This window comes from Cotesia glomerata, linkage group LG7, assembly GCF_020080835.1.
Source record: "Cotesia glomerata isolate CgM1 linkage group LG7, MPM_Cglom_v2.3, whole genome shotgun sequence".
Lineage (NCBI taxonomy): Eukaryota > Metazoa > Arthropoda > Insecta > Hymenoptera > Braconidae > Cotesia > Cotesia glomerata.
The window spans coordinates 8,520,704-8,537,096 of record NC_058164.1 but is presented as its reverse complement, the minus strand read 5'-3'; the positions used below and the strand labels follow the sequence as shown (position 1 = coordinate 8,537,096).

Here is a 16,393-nt window from a genome sequence, read left to right as displayed (position 1 = left end):
ATTGAAATTACAAAGTTTGAAATTTTTCTTTTACTCAATATTATATTATAATCTTCTCAATTAAAAATATGAATAACTTTTAATTAATTAACTTTAGAATACGAATATTCCAATACGAAATACACAAAACAATGTAGTATATTTTTTCTTGATATACTAAATTAACGCAAAAAACACAAATTATATAAAAAAATTGGGAAAACGGTTGACCCTGAAGGCCATCCCTGCAACTTCCCGCTACTTTCGTAATTAAGCGCTCAAAATCGCACAGTACGCTTTTGAAATCTTCGAGCTCAAAAATATAATTTTCGTATAGTTTTGAACTCTGCGAGCTCAAAAGTCTGATGGAAGTTCAATAAAACACTATTTTCTGAATTTTCAAACTGCAATAACTTTTTCATGAATAAACCGATTTTCACGCGGTTAGCGGCATCCGACGCAGTTTTTCAAATTCTATGATATAATTTTAAACACAAATTGATCAGACCGAAAATTTCGGTGTGATTCGAAAAAAACACTTTTTTTCGATTTCTTTCGTCAACGATAACTCACGAACGAATCAACTGATTTTGACCGGCTTGGTGGCGATCGACGTGGTTTTTCGATGTTAAGAGCTGATTAGTTTTTGGAATTGATCGGTTAAGCCGTTTGAAAGTTATTGAAAAAAAAACCACATTTGAAAAAAATTTTTTTTGTAGTTTTTTTAAGATTTCTCAAAATCTACCGGTTCGAATCGGTCCAATTTATATTCAAAATCTAAGTTTAGTTGAACCCCTTCGAATGGCGCCAACCACGATTAAATCGGTCAAGCCGTTCAAAAGTTATGAGAGGTTTACACACACACACACACACACACACACACACACACACACACCATCGCGGGAATACTCAGGGAAGCTTCCTACGACCTCAAAACGTCGAGATCTGATGAAAACTCGATTTTCGAAATACGAGGTAAAAACAAATATTTTTATGTTTCTGATAAGAAATGTTTTAAAAAAGTTATATAAAAACGCTTTCACAATAAATCCATTAACTTTCTGATAAACTTTTTCGCTGATTTATTACACGAGATTCAATGCCACTAAAATTTTTTTTCAAAAATAATAATTTTGAAATAATATAGAATTAAATAAAAAAATTAGGAAAACGGTTGACCCTGAAGGCCATCCCTGCAACTTCCCGCCAATTCTGTACCTAAACGCTTGAAATTGCACTTATGACATTTTTGAGCTCTTCGAGCTCTTAAATATAATTTCTGTGTTATTTTGAGCTCTTCGAGCTCAAAAGTTTGATTAAACACTATTTTTTGAATTTTCAAATCGCAATAACTTTTGAATGAATGAACCGATTTCTACGCGGTTGGTGGCATTCGACGTAGTTTTTTGATCTTCATAATGAATCTTCAAGTTCAAATTCATCAAACGAAAAATTTCGGAGTAATTCCGAAAAAACACTTTTTTTGGTTTTCTTTCGTCAACGATAACTCACGAACGAATCAACCGATTTTGACCAGGCTGGCGGCGATCAACGTGGTTTTTTTATGTTAAGAGCTGAATAGTTTTTGAAATTGATCGGTAGAGCCTTTTAAAAGCACCGGCACACAAAAAAAATTAAGTAGAATGTGCATTTGACCGGACCTACCTAAGGGTACGTATTTTGGTCCGCTAAATCCGAATTCGAGGTCAGTTTGACCCCTACACCCTCGAAATTTCGAGAAAACTTCGAAAAACCGTAAAAATGATGAAAATTGGCAGTTTTAATGATAAAAAAATTTTTTGGAACTAAACTAAGCGTGATTTTCATGTATTTCGATCCGCTGGATATGAATCGAAACTTTATTGAAACCACGAGCCGTTTTAAATGTAAAAAAATCACACAAACCCTCCAAAATTCCGATAAAAGTAATTTTTTTTGTTTTTTTAATCTCGTTTTTGACTTTTGATGAAGACTTAATTGCTTGTGCCTGTAACCAGGGCACCTCCACGTGGTGACGGTGGGCAACAGAACCATCTGGCAGAGTCCCTGGGTTAACGGCGTGTGTGCCGTCATGGCAGGTACAAGTGATAAGTACTTTACGATGCAGGCAATCGGAGCCCCAGTATCGGCGTCTGGTCAGGGTGAGAAAGCAGGCTCGCAGGCGTCATCATCAAGCGACTGCAGCTCTTCAGAAGTGGGAAACTTGGCTACTGGAGAGTATACTATCACAAGAAGTAATTCTCATCTGTGTAATAAAAGTCTTGATTCATTTTGTTACATTTGTGGAGAATTCAATTTGGAAAGGAATCGAAGATCGTTATCTGATAAGATCAAACAAATTTATGAAGAATGTTTTGGTCTCCAAATTACTAATTTGGATTCAGCATGGGTTCCACATACGATTTGTAGTCGATGTAACATGATGTTAACCCGGTGGGAAAAAAACAAGAAACAGGACAACTTGAAATTCACAATACCAATGATATGGTCTTCACCAACTGGTTTACAGAATTGTTATTTCTGTATGACAGATACTACCGGGTTCACCTGGAATACAAAAAACAAAATTGTATACGCCAATGTTTCATCAGCTATTAAGCCACAAAAAATAGAAGTTGTCAAGGAAATTAATACGGTTGAAGAAATGGATGTAGAAGAAGACGATACGCTAGTTGAAGAAAGTTCGGAAGAAGAATATTCAGAAGATGAAGAGTACTTACCTGGCGGAAAAACAAAAGACTCTGAAACGTTTAGCCGAGAAGAACTTAATGATCTGGTTCGAGACTTGGCTTTACCCAAAGATGGAGCTGAATTACTTGCGTCAAGGTTGAAAGAAAAACATTTGTTGGCTAAAGGTGTATCAGTGACATTCTATCGAAATAGGGAAAAAAAATTCCGGAAATTTTTTATGAACGACGATCAAAATTCGGTGGTATACTGTTCAGATGTTAAAGCTTTAGTTGATGAATTGAAACCGAACACGTATAAGGACGATGAGTGGAGACTTTTTATCGATTCATCGAAACGAAGTCTTAAAGCTGTTTTGCTTCATATTGGGAATGAATTTGCGCCGATTCCAATAGCTCATTCGACAAAACTGAAAGAAACTTATGAAAATTTACAGATTGTATTGGGAAAAATAAAATATTCAGAGCATAACTGGAAAATTTGTGGAGATCTCAAAATTGCAACACCTCTTTTAGGTCAGCAATCGGGATTCACCAAATATCCTTGCTATTTATGTTTGTTTGATAGCAGAGACCGGAAAAATCACTATGTCAAAAAAGAATGGCCATCAAGATCTGCATTGAATCCAGGTTCCCATAACGTTATACGACTACCCTTAATTCAGCCTTCCAAATATTTGCTGCCACCACTACATATCAATTTGGGACTCATAAAACAGTACGTGAAAGCTCTGAATAAAGATGGTGATTGTTTTGCGTAATTGAGAGGAAAGTTCCCTGCAATAAGTGATGCGAAATTGAAAGAGGGAATTTTTGATGGACCCCAAATGCGATCTAATTTCAGGATGCAAATTTTGAAGGAACAATGAACGACACAGAAAAAGCAGCTTGGGTAAGCTTCAAAAATGTTTCACAAAACTTTTTGGGAAATAACAGAAGTGAGGATTACAGCACTTTAGTTGACGCATTGCTGAAAAACTACAAAAATTTGGGTTGTTTAATGAATCTCAAATTACACTTTTTAGATTCTCATCTTGACCACTTTCCTGACAATTGTGGAGACTATAGTGAAGAACAGGGAGAACGTTTTCACCAAGAGTGTTAACATGATGGCAGATTTTTGTTGGATGTTAAAAAGAGAAGTACCCGAAGAAAATCGTAAACAAAAGAGGAATCCACTAAGAAGATCATTTGAGGATAAAAGAGTGCGATACAAACGAAGGAAAGTTTAGGATTCGTAAAAATCATTTCTCTCTATCTTTTTATGTCTTGTGTTTTTCACAGATTTAAAGTTATTTGATATATCTACGTTATAGAGTATTCATTTTAGGCATTAAATCATGTTTAATCAATTTTTTTTCTGCTATGGTATGAATGGTAATTTTTACAATTTTTGCGAATTTTTCTAGCTTTAGAGGGTGCATAGACTAAAAAAATTAAGATGCGAATTGAAGACATCAAAAGATATAAAATTTTATCTGAATTGGACCAGGAAAAGTTTTTTTATCATGAAAACTATATTTTTTCGGAATTTTCGAAAGTTTTGTGTGATTTTGTCACATTTAAAATGGCTCGTGGTCTCAATAAAGTTTCGATTCATATTCAGCGGATCGAAATACATGAAAATCACGCTTAGTTTAGTTCCAAAACGTTTTTTTATTATTAAAACTGCCAATTTTCATCATTTTTACGGTTTTTTGAAGTTTTCTCGAAATTTCGAGGGTGTAAAGTTTCGACCAAAATACGTACCCTTAGGTAGGTCCGGTCAAATGCACATTCTACTTAATTTTTTTTGTGTGCCGGTGAAATTATTCCAAAAAAACCACTTTCAAAAAAATTTTTTTTAGTAGTTTTTTTGCGATTTCTCAAAATCTACCTGTCCGAATCGTTCCAAAGTATATTCAAAATCAAAGTTCAGTCAAGCCTTTTCGAATGGCACCAACCGCGATGAAATCGGTCGAGCCATTCAAAAGTTATCAGAGGCTTACATACGGCCACACACACACACACACACACACACACACACACACACACACACACACACGACATAGTGACACCCTCGCGGGAATAGTCAGGAAAGCTTTCTAGGACCTCAAAACGTCAAGATCTGATGAAAACTCGATTTTCGAAAAACAGGGTAAAACCAATAACTTCCCGATTTTTTAAAATTTTCAATTTTCTTAGCGGGAAGTTAAGAATTCAATTCAAAATAACAAAATTATTTTTTTCAGTATACCTTATTTTGAAACATATTTACTGTATCAAGCTAATCGCTTACACCGTCAAAAGTTAAGTAACTTTATTTTTTTTATAGCTATTGATTCAACTATCAAAACATAAAATATATTTTTAAAATACTTAACGGAAGTTATTTGATTTTGTTCAACTTTTTTCAAATAATCAATAAAATTTTTCTGTTCATGTATTATCTTGTAAAAATAATAAGTGTTTTAAGATAGAAGAAATAAAAATAATAGTTAGAAAGTTTAAGATTTATTTTTCTTATTGATTACAATTAATTATCAATTTATAGTACCTTTTTTAGTGATAGATGAAAAAAAATGACACCAAAGTAAACAGACATCTTACAATTGTTTAGATTTTTTATATAGTTAAATTTACATTTTTTATATAGTTAAATTTACATTTACATACAGACACCATCGCGGAAATAGTCAGGGAAACTTCCTAGGACCTCGAAACGTCGAAATTTGATGAAAACTCGACTTTCGTCAAACGGGATGAAAACAATAACTCCCCGATTTTTGAAAATCTTCGATTTTCTTAGAGAGAAGTTAAAAATTTTTTTCTTACGATATTTTATTCTATATATATTCTATATTCTAAGTTTGTCATCACTTTTTGTAATGTATTGTTAGGTATCCGGCAACCCTTTTAGTGCACATAAATTATTAGCGATAGCAACGTGAGTCGATTTGCATTGACACCGATAATCAATACAAATAGAATCTATAGCCTGGCACTGATCGTCTTGCCAACAATATCCACCTAAAATTGGTAAGCATGTTGAGTTATTGATGGCAGTATTGTTGATACTACAAATGCATTTATTTTTTGAACAATTTGAATGCCACCGATCACTACAATCGAGAATATCATTGCAAGAGTATAATTGATGAGCTATAAAAAAGAAAAGTAAATTGATAATGATCTAGTTTTTAACAATAAATATTGTATACTCACTCGATACGCATTGGTTAACAGAAATCGGTGAAAATTTAGGTTTGCATTGGCACTTAAAACCAACGCAATCGAAATTCAACCCACATTGTTCATCATACCTACAAAATCCATCCAATACAGGGTAACAATAATCTGCATTAGATGCAAAACTTTGTTCCTTACAAATGCATATGTTATTCGATGAGCACTGTGAATTTCGGAAACCCCAACAATCTCGATCTATTTTACACGATCTAATTTGTATCGCTGAATAGAAACATAGATATTATTGGATAAATAAGAAAATAAAAATAATTTTATTTAGAACTGATGATAGTTCTATCTGAATAAATAAATAAATAACTGTTTACTTGGAGCCTTTGCGTCTTCGTGTTCTTTGTATTTCGTTTTATTACGTGGTACACATTCATCTTCTTGCTGAATATATTGAATGTTGCAGTGACATTTTTCATCTATACAGAAAGAGTTTTTCGGCGCACATGGTTCTTTATCCGAGCATGAAACGAGTAATTTAGGAAGACATTTTCCATTTATTTCAGAGTAATTATTACCGCAGATACATATTTTGTTTAGACACAGCGAATTCTTGATGAATTTTTTGCAATATGAGTCATAATTACAAGTCATACCTATAAAAGCTGAATTGTGAAAGAAAAATTATAATATAAAACTTTTCATTTTACTTTGTTTATAAACTTACGTGTTCGACAATCAATATCGGAATGAGACACATATTTCAATTTACATTGACATTCATTATTGACACAAACAGAGTATTTTGAGCCACATTGATCACCATTCGTGCAAAATCTACCTGACCATGCAGCACAGGCTGTTGTGTTTATTTCTACCCTATACTCTGTACAAACATACTGTCCATTTTTTAAATACTTTGCATTCGTAAACAAACGACAATTACGGTGATTGTTGTAACAAGATCGAACAGATGATTCAACTAAATAAATTAACAAAAAAAAATATTAATTCTTAACATAAATAAATTAAATAATTATCCTGATTTAAAAAAAAAAAAAAAAAAAAAAAAAACGAATTAAGGGATCATTCTAGTTCGTAACTTTTTAAAAAATTATTTTTTTCTTTTACATTTTTCGAACGTACATATATATGAAAGTATTGTATTTCAAGTTCTAAGTGATCGAACTACTACTGTACTACTGTAACTATATTATTTTACAATGTTTAAGTGAAAGAAAATCAACTTTTTGAAAAGGCTGAAGGGAATTTGTATGGAGCTAGCATCGCTAATTGACTTTAGGTAAGATATTTTTTTTTAATTAAAAAAACTTTAAACGCGTTTATCTCAGAACTATGTTTTTTAAGCTTACTTAGAACACATTGGTTGTTAGCGATATTTAAAAATCCAGGTTCACATTCACAGTAGCCATCATCGCAAACAGAATTAGGAATACGGCATTGTCTATCAATTCTGCAAATTTCTTTCAATTGAAGTACACATGTTCCTCTTTTGATTTCAAAATATCCGTCTCTACAAATACATTTTCTACCACTTGAGGAGCATACTGCAAACGACATTTGATCACAATCAGCATCAGTATCACAACTATTGATCTCAATGACTATAAATGAAAATTACAGTATGTCATACACAAAATTTATTATTGAAATAAATTTTCATATAAATTCATATTATACCTGGTATACATTTTGATCCTTGAACTTGAAATTGTGGCTCACATTGACATTTATCATAAACACAAATAGAATTTTCATCATTACATAGTTCATCATTCAAACATGATCTTTCACATTCAGGTTTACAAAATCCACCTTTTGTTTGAAAGTAATTATATTCACATATACATACTTTATCCTGAGAGCATTTCGTTTTATCTATGAACATTCTACATTGTATGTCATATTCACAAGGCATACCTAGATACACTACAAATAAAAAAGACAATAATTATAAATTATTATTAATAGGTAATAAAATAACTTACTTGGCGTGCAATTTCCAATAGAAAAAGAAAAGTGTTTAGGTTTGCATTTGCATACATTTTTGATGCAAATAGAATGATCTACCTTGCAATCTTCATCCACTTGACAAGTTACATTTAATAATGGGTAACACAATCCCGGAGATAGCGCTACTGTGTTCTTGGCACAGACACAAACTTTTCTTTTTGAGCATTTCGCAAATTTTATTTTTCTACAATCTGTATCATCCTGACATTCTTCATCAATAATTTCTATAAAAATGTAAAGAAACAAACATTTCAATAAACCCTTAAAGAGAGAGTCGTATCTAACTAAACCTTATAAATTTGAATTCAACTTTATTTACTTGGTAGGCATTGCTTTTTGGAATATACATAAAAAGAATCCTTACATCGACATTCATTATTCAGACAGAAAGAATTTTCCGTCCCACACTCGCCATTTCTTAAACAATATTCACCTAATAACGGCACGCAATTATTTTTATTTTTTTGTATGTGATTTGACATACAAACACATTTGTTATCGCTCGAACATTTTGCGTGCCATACAGTTCCACAATCTTCATCAAATATACAATAATCTCCCAATTTGGCTTAATTGATGACAAAAAAAAATTAATAATTATCATAAAGCACTAAATAAAAAGGATTTTTGTTAAGTAAGTAGAGGAAATTAGTCTTGGGTAGTTCGCGAACGACCTAGGTGGGAAGAGCGTTCCTTTAGGTGAACTACGTGACCTGGTTCATCGATGATCTCGCTCTTAGTTCTTTGTACATTTGAATCGTTTATTTGAGAAACCCCATAAGTCATATGGGGTTTCTATATAACTTGTGGGGTTTCTCAAATAAACCATTCATTTTTTTTAGCGTCCGCTTTACTAGACAGTAGCGCTATATGACCAATCGAGTTATTGCACGCCTCATGTGTGAGCATCTGGAAGTGCTTTACTTTCGGCTATAGGACGATTTTGCATTATAAAATCGTTGATATGTCCCAATTTAAACACTAAATCGACGAAAAAAAGTATTTTTTGAAAACTAGATATATTCAATTATATTATTTATTTTTGTTTAGTATATTAACAAATACTGCACTGTTAAAAATTTCTATTGTAATTTTACAAGATATGTATTGGAAGCTAATAGGCAAAACATTTATTTAAAATTACAATCGGGTATAGTAATATTACAAAACATATATAGCTCTGTGAGGTTACTAATTTTACAAAACGGTTTTGTAATTTTACAAATATTTTTAGATTAGCTAAGTTTGTAAAATTACAATACTTTCCTTGAATTTTACTTTAATTGAAATAATAAAAAAGAAAGATTTGATTTAATATTTGTTGTCATTTTATTTTTATGAAGCGCTGACTAGATTTTGAATCTCACGTAGACCTAATTATTACAACTCTGATGATATTAAGTGAAAATAATATTTCCCCTAACTAAGAATCGAACGCGAGCCGCGCGCTTGCCAGACCGATACCTAACGCTCTACGCCGTACGACCGATAGGTGGTTCAACATCTTATTATTCTTATAAGCTAATCCTATGTGGTGATTGAGCATTACGGCTTATTATTTATTATTTACATTATTTTTGTTATTTGATGCTGTTTATTGATGGAAAATAACTAACTTTTACATTATTTATAATTCATTGAATATTGTAAAAATTAAAGTCTAACATATACTCATTCAAATATATTTATTTCGAAATGATCGTTTGAGCATAATATTAAAATTTATAAAAGATAAATGATGCCTCGAATTTATTATTGCAAATAAACAACCATAGATTAAAAATTAGTAAAAATAAATATAAAGGATATTGTTGTTTTTTGATACATCAATCTCATTTTTGTAAAACTGAAAAGTATTGTTTTTAAAATTGGAAAACAGTGAAGTAGAATTACAATTCGTGTAATATAAATAAAATTTTCTAGTGACATTACATTGCACTGTGTAATTTTACAATGAAAATTGTAAAAATAAAAATAAGCTTTTTAAATTTTTTATGAGATTATTGTAATATAAATTACAATATTTTTTTGTTATTTTACATACAATTATGCCGAATCAGATCACAAATAATGTTTGCAAAATTAAAAAGCTTTTTCTTAAAAATTGACCAACGGTTCTGTAATATTACAATGCGTATTAGATTTATACAAGAAGATTGTAAAATTACAATACATCTTAGTAGATTTCCCGACAGGTGCTGGAAAATTACATGAATTGTATTTTATTTCGCATTGCTATACACTGATTTGTAATTTTACATATCATTTGTTTTGTAATATGATTGTAATTTTACAAAAATTTTTAACAGTGTGTAGTTAAAAAATTATTAGTACGGCTATGTTTATTTCCTAGCTACAATTTACTGGAGCGAGGATATTTCAATTAAATTGTTGATTTTAAACACACAAAAGTAAATTTTTACTCTTAACGATTTATTGTTAAATACTTCTTAATAATGTAAAATTACACACTTTTTGATATGTTTAAATTAATTACTGATTAATAGAAAATTGATAAGTTGTCGATAGATATATAGATTGTCGATAGATAGTCGATGTATAGATAGATTGTCGATATATAGTCGATGAATAGATAGATGCAATTGTCTTGTGAGTAGATGACTAACTGAAGAATTTTGTTTGAAGTGATACAGTCAGAGGTTACAGTTTGAGGTAATGAGGAAAGGGTCGATAGGTGTGGTAACGTTATTTGTGCGAAATTATTGGTAGATGAAAATTGTAGGCGTAAAGAAATAATTTGAAGTTAGAGAGAGTAAGTTAGAGAACAGCTGTTATGCACATGGTTGACAGAAAAATTTTCTCACAGATTAGAAAAAATATTCGTCGTCAGATGCAATAAAAAGATAATAAAAAATAAACTCAAGGATACTCAATCCCTAAATTTACGATAGTATTTAAAATTTTAGACTGAAAGGTTTAGCTTTAAATGAGGTACAGCAAATTCTAAAGAGAAAACTATTTAAAAGAATATTCAATAGCTTAAAGAAAAGAAAATAGGCTTATGACCCTATAAACGGCCTAAAATTCCTCAACAAAATAGCTCTTTACCGTAAGATGGACGGTGGCGTTGTTTGCTCGGTGGGTCTTATATACGTGACTGAATAAAGTAGTCAGTACTTGTCTCGGATAGCTTAACTGGTAGAGCCCTTGGCGCGTAACCGAGAGATCTGGGTTCGATTCCCAGTCTGGGCTGTCTGATTATTTTTTCAATTACGGAAAAATTCCCACTGAGTAGGTCCCCCCCCTTTCCCCTATCCGTTCTTTCCCAACTCCCTTAAAAAAAAAATTTGCTTTAATATGGCTTTAACATTCCTAAAAAATGCTAGACGAAACAGGCTGTCAGATAGTCGTCGCGTTTTTTGTCTTCGCGTTTCAGAAAAATATACGCCATGAAATGAAATAAATCTTTCTCCATAAGTTTCCATTCACCCTTATGATGATCCCTATTGCAGGACGTTATCAAACTTGTAATCGTTTAAAAGATATTAATGAAAGTTTAAACATTCATAATTATGAATTTCATTCTATTCTTTTTTATCTTGATAATTTTTCAAGCAGCGCCACAGTAGAAATAGGAATTACGTAGAGAATCATTTTCGAAATTGACCGTCGATGTAACTGTAGAAAGTAGAAAAAAAAATGAAAAAATATATTTTTCTGTATTTTTCTATAAAATGAACATGTGAGGCGTGCACTTTTTGATTTCCCAAACTTTTTACTTTTACTGTGCGCGCCTTGATATTTCGATACCGATACTAAACAACTTCACATTCACATCTAAGAACAGACTTTAAGTAAATGTTTTAAACTAATGAATAAATAAATCTTTGACAAAATTCAATGTCTACTTATATTTTTTTCTTTATTTATTGTTTTTACTAAATTATTTTAAAAAAGAACTAATGAATTAATAGAGCGAACTAGTTCGCCATTGGATTATGAACTAAATTGAGCGCTCTCAGCGGTGACCGACTAGGCCCAAGACTAGAGGAAATAAATTAAATCTACGTTTATTATTCAGGAAATATTATAATACTGAAATTAAAAGACATCCGTCAATTTTTTGGATTTTTATAACAACTAAATTGAAATAGAAAAGTTCTAAAAATTAAAAAAAGACCATTCGGCAGCCGAAATGGAAGTAGATTTCTCGCATAAAAAAATATATTTTTTATAAAATAATATTAACAATAATAAAGAACTTCTATTACAATAAAACGATGACATCAAAACGAAAACGAATGCAAAAGTAAAATTTCATAAAATCTGTCTGAGAAAGTAGGTAATTTTTGGTCTAGACTGATAGTGAGGCATGCAAATCAAAGTTTATTTAATAAGCTTTCATATGCAATTCACAGAATTTTGATAGGATATCGCGTTTAATTGTAATTGCACGGAAATACGGTAAAAGAGAAAATTTTTGCGATTTTCAAAAATTTTTGAATTGCTGTCATTCCTAAACTATTCAAGTTGGAAAAATAAATAAGTATGCAAATTGAAGCTTATTAAATAAACTTTGACAGATTTAGCTCATCTTAGAACTCAACCTCAGAAATCGTCTTAACTTAAGAATGAATATGTTACGTTTTATCGGGATCCGTAAAGAATTGCGGAAGTTAGAGAAGAGACAATGCCGATTATATCGTATATATATATACATATAAATTTTTGAATCATGCATTTTCTGAATCCGCTTGACGAGCTAAGTCGAAATATAGCAAAATTTTTCAAAAGTTCCGTCATGAGGACCAATGCGATAGTTAGATTTCTATGAAATCTACTAAAAAAACATGACAAGTGCAAATTTTTTAACTTCCTGCGAAGAAAATTGAAAATTTTCCAATAAAGGGAAGTTATTGATTTCGGTCTGATTTTCGAAAGTCGAGTTTTCATTGGATCTCCACGTTTTGAGGCCCTAGGAAGCCATTCTGACTATTCCCGCCGAGATGTCCGGTCACGCACACGCGCGTATGTGTGTATGTGAGTGGATGTATGTGTGTAAATAAATTTTTGTCGTACGATTTCTCCAAAACGAATCAAACGATTGAATTTTACGACACAACATTCGGAAGGGTTTATCAGAACTTAGATCTGATTAGATTTGAGAGTTAATCCATCGAGCCATTCCGAAGAAATTAAAAAAAAAAATTTTTTTAATCTTATGTTTTTTAAAAATATCTTTAAATCTTGCGAAAAAATCATAATAAAACCACATATACATTTTTTGTCCTTAAAAAACTGCGTCGAATGCTTTTTTAAAAATGAAAATCGAACGACGGATTCATAAGTTATAGTTGTTCAATAAATACATTCTCGAAGAGCTCAAAATGTGAAAAACGGTGCTTTGAGCTTGAAAAACTCAAATGTTAACCAAAAACACATTTTAAAGCGCTTCAAATTCAAACTTAGCGGAAAGTTCTAGGGTTGGTCTGTGCGGTCAACCGATTTCCAGATTTTTAACTTCCCGCTAAGAAAATCGAAGATTTTCAAAAATCGGGAAGTTATTGTTTTCACTCCGTTTTGCAAAAATCGAGTTTCCATCAGATCTCGACGTTTTAAGGTCTCAGGAAGCTTCCCTGACTATCCCCGCGATGGTGTGTGTGTGTGTGTGTGTGTGTGTGTGTGTGTAACCCTCTTATAACTTTTGAACGGCTTGACTGATTTAGTCACGGTTGGTGCCATTTGAAAAGGCTTGACCAAACTTAGATTTTTAATACTATTTGGACCGATTCGAACCAGTAGATTTTGAGAAATCTCAAAAAAACTACAAAAAAAAAATTTTTTTCAAATGTGGTTTTTTTTTAATAACTTTTAAACGCATTGACCGATCAATTCCAAAAACTAATCAGCTCTTAACATCGAAAAACCACGTCGATTGCTACCAAGCTGGTCAAAATCGGTTGATTCGTTCGTGAGTTATCGTTGACGAAAAAAAGTGTTTTTTTCGAATTACACCGAAATTTTCGGTCTGATCAATTTGTGTTTAAAAATATAACATAGAATTTGAGAAACTGCGTCGAATGCCGCCAACCGCGTGAAAATCGGTTTATGCATTCAAAAGTTATTGCGGTTTGAAAATTCAAAAAATAGTGTTTTATTCAACTTCTGTCAGACTTTTGAGCTCGGAGAACTCAAAATTATATACGTAATAAGTGCAATTTTGAGCGCTTAATTATGAAAGTAGCGGGAAGTTGCGGGGATGACCTTCAGGGTCAACCGTTTTCCTAATTTTTTTTAATTAATGAATCTAAGTATAATAAAAATAAAAACAAATCGCCAGATGTCTTTTAAATCCATAATTGTTGACAAATACCTTCTCTTGCACACATGAAATAATTATCCGTAACTGCTAGTTTACATATAAAATTCGGATTGCAACATGTTAATCTATTCTTAATATCACACTGAAAATATTTAACACGTTTTTAAATAAATGAAAGTTATTATTCATAACAAGTATTAAAATAAAACATAATTTAAAATATATAAGATGAAGTTACTTACCATTTCTCCGTACTCAACGCATCTATGGGAATTTGTTTTATTATTGTTATTTTTTATACGAACGCAAAATACCATCGAAGCCAAAATAACCAAATGAAAAAAGTTTTTTTTAATAATCATCATAAAATTATTCCCAACTCTTTTCTGAAATAAACAAAAATCAAAAATGAATAATTAATAAAACTATTCCAGATAATTCAAGATATATAGCAGACATCATCAATAATTACAAAAAAAAAAATTAGGAAAACAGTTGACCCTAAAGGCCATCCCTGCAACTTCCCGCTAATTCTGTTAATACCTGGCCGCTCTTTGAGCTCAAAAATACAATACGTGTGTTGTTTTGAGCTCTCCGAGCTCAAAAAGATACCTTTTCTATGCTTTTGAGCTCTTTGAGCTCAAAAGTCTGATAGAAGTTTCATAGAACACTATTTTTAACTTCCCGCTAAGAAAATTGAAAATTTTCGAAAATCGGGAAGTTATTGGTTTTACCCCGTTTTTCGAAAATCGAGTTGTCTTCAGATCTTGACGTTTTGACGTCTTAGGAAGATACCCTGATTGTTTTCGCGATGATGTCCGTATGTGTGTGTGTGTGTGTGTGTAACCCTCTTATAACTTTTGAACGGCTTGACTGATTTAGTCACGGTTGGTGCCATTTGAAAAGGCTTGACCAAAATTAGATTTTTAATACTATTTGGACCGATTCGAACCAGTAGATTTTGAGAAATCTCAAAAAAACTACAAAAAAAAATTTTTTGAAATGAGGTTTTTTTGGAATTACTTTTAAATGGCTTCACCGATCAATTCCAAAATCTAATCAGCTCTTAAGATCAAAAAACCACGTCGATCACCGCAAACCCGGTCAAAATCAGTTAATTCGTTCGTGAGTTATCGTTGTCGAAAGAAAACCGAAAAAAGTGTTTTTTTGGAATTACTTCACAATTCCTGGCTCGATTGATTGAAACTTGAAAATTCTTTGTAGGGCTTTAAAAATTGCGTCGAATGCCGCCAACCGCTTGAAAATCGGTTCATTCATTCAAAAGTTATTGCAGTTTGAAAATTCAAAAAATTATGGTTTATTACACTGCTATTAGAGTTTTAAGCTCGAAGAGCTCAAAAAGACACAAAAATCACATTTTTGAGCTCGAAGAGATCAAAAACGTAATGTATAGTTTTGAGCGCTTAAGAACAAAATGAGCGGGAAGTAGCAGGGATGGCCTTTAGGGTCAACCGTCATCCTAATTTTTTGAATTTTCAAACCGCAATAACTTTTGAATGAATGAATTGATTTTTACGCGGTTGGCGACATTCTACGTAGTTTTTGAAGCCTCATAAAGAATTTTTAAGTTTCAATTAGTCAAACGAGAAATTTCGGAGTAACTCCGAAAAAACACTTTTTTCGGTTTTCTTTCATTCACGATATCTCTCGAATGAATCAACCGATTTTGACCGGATTGGCGGTGATCGACGTAGTTTTTTAAGGTTAAAAGCTGATTAGTTTTTGGAATCGATTGGTAGAGCCGTTTAAAAGTTATTCCAAAAAAACGACTTCTGAAAAAATTTTTTTTCCTATTTTTTTTAGATTTCTCCAAATTTCTCAAAATCTATCGGTCCGAATCGGTTCAAATTAACAGGAAATCTAAGTTTGGCGAAGCCCTTTCGAATGGCATCAACCGCGATGAAATCAGTTAAACCGTTCAAAAGTTATGAGAGGTTTATATACTTACACACACACACACACACACACACACACACACACACACACACACACACACACACACACACACACACACACACACACACACACACACACACACACACACACACACAGACATAGTGACACCCTCGCGGGAATAGTCAAGAAAGCTTTCTAGGACCTCAAAACGTCAAGATCTGATGAAAACTCGATTTTCGAAAAACAGGGTAAAACCAATAACTTCCCGATTTTTGAAAATTTTCAATTTTCTTAGCGGGAAGTTAAAAATTCAATT

General features: G+C 31.9%; 1 protein-coding gene and 1 long non-coding RNA gene across 2 annotated transcripts; both read right to left on the bottom strand.

Annotated features, from left to right (window-relative positions):
- Positions 1 to 6,188: 6,188 nt before the first annotated feature.
- On the bottom strand, positions 6,189 to 7,464 carry LOC123269022 (prion-like-(Q/N-rich) domain-bearing protein 25). Its single transcript, XM_044734512.1, has 3 exons — positions 7,217 to 7,464; positions 6,571 to 6,825; positions 6,189 to 6,508 (listed from the first exon to the last, which is right to left on the bottom strand). The coding sequence occupies exons 1-3, from the start codon at positions 7,422 to 7,424 to the stop codon at positions 6,189 to 6,191; spliced, it is 783 nt and encodes a 260-aa protein (XP_044590447.1). The 5' UTR covers positions 7,425 to 7,464.
- A 747-nt stretch (positions 7,465 to 8,211) lies between these two features.
- Positions 8,212 to 14,534, bottom strand: LOC123268794. Its single transcript, XR_006510300.1, has 3 exons — positions 14,403 to 14,534; positions 14,212 to 14,302; positions 8,212 to 8,445 (listed from the first exon to the last, which is right to left on the bottom strand). It is a non-coding gene; the product is annotated as an uncharacterized LOC123268794 (long non-coding RNA).
- Between the last annotated feature and the right edge of the window lie 1,859 nt (positions 14,535 to 16,393).

Bases quoted from the DNA above. Each gene is read 5' to 3' on its own strand.
- LOC123269022 (XM_044734512.1), bottom strand. From the start codon at position 7,424: ATGTCGTTTGCAGTATGCTCCTCAAGTGGTAGAAAATGTATTTGTAGA. The intron at 6,826-7,216 runs GTAAGCTTAAAA...TAATTTATTTAG, and splicing joins TAACAACCAATGTGTTCTAA to TTGAATCATCTGTTCGATCT. The intron at 6,509-6,570 runs GTAAGTTTATAA...TTCACAATTCAG, and splicing joins CGATATTGATTGTCGAACAC to CTTTTATAGGTATGACTTGT.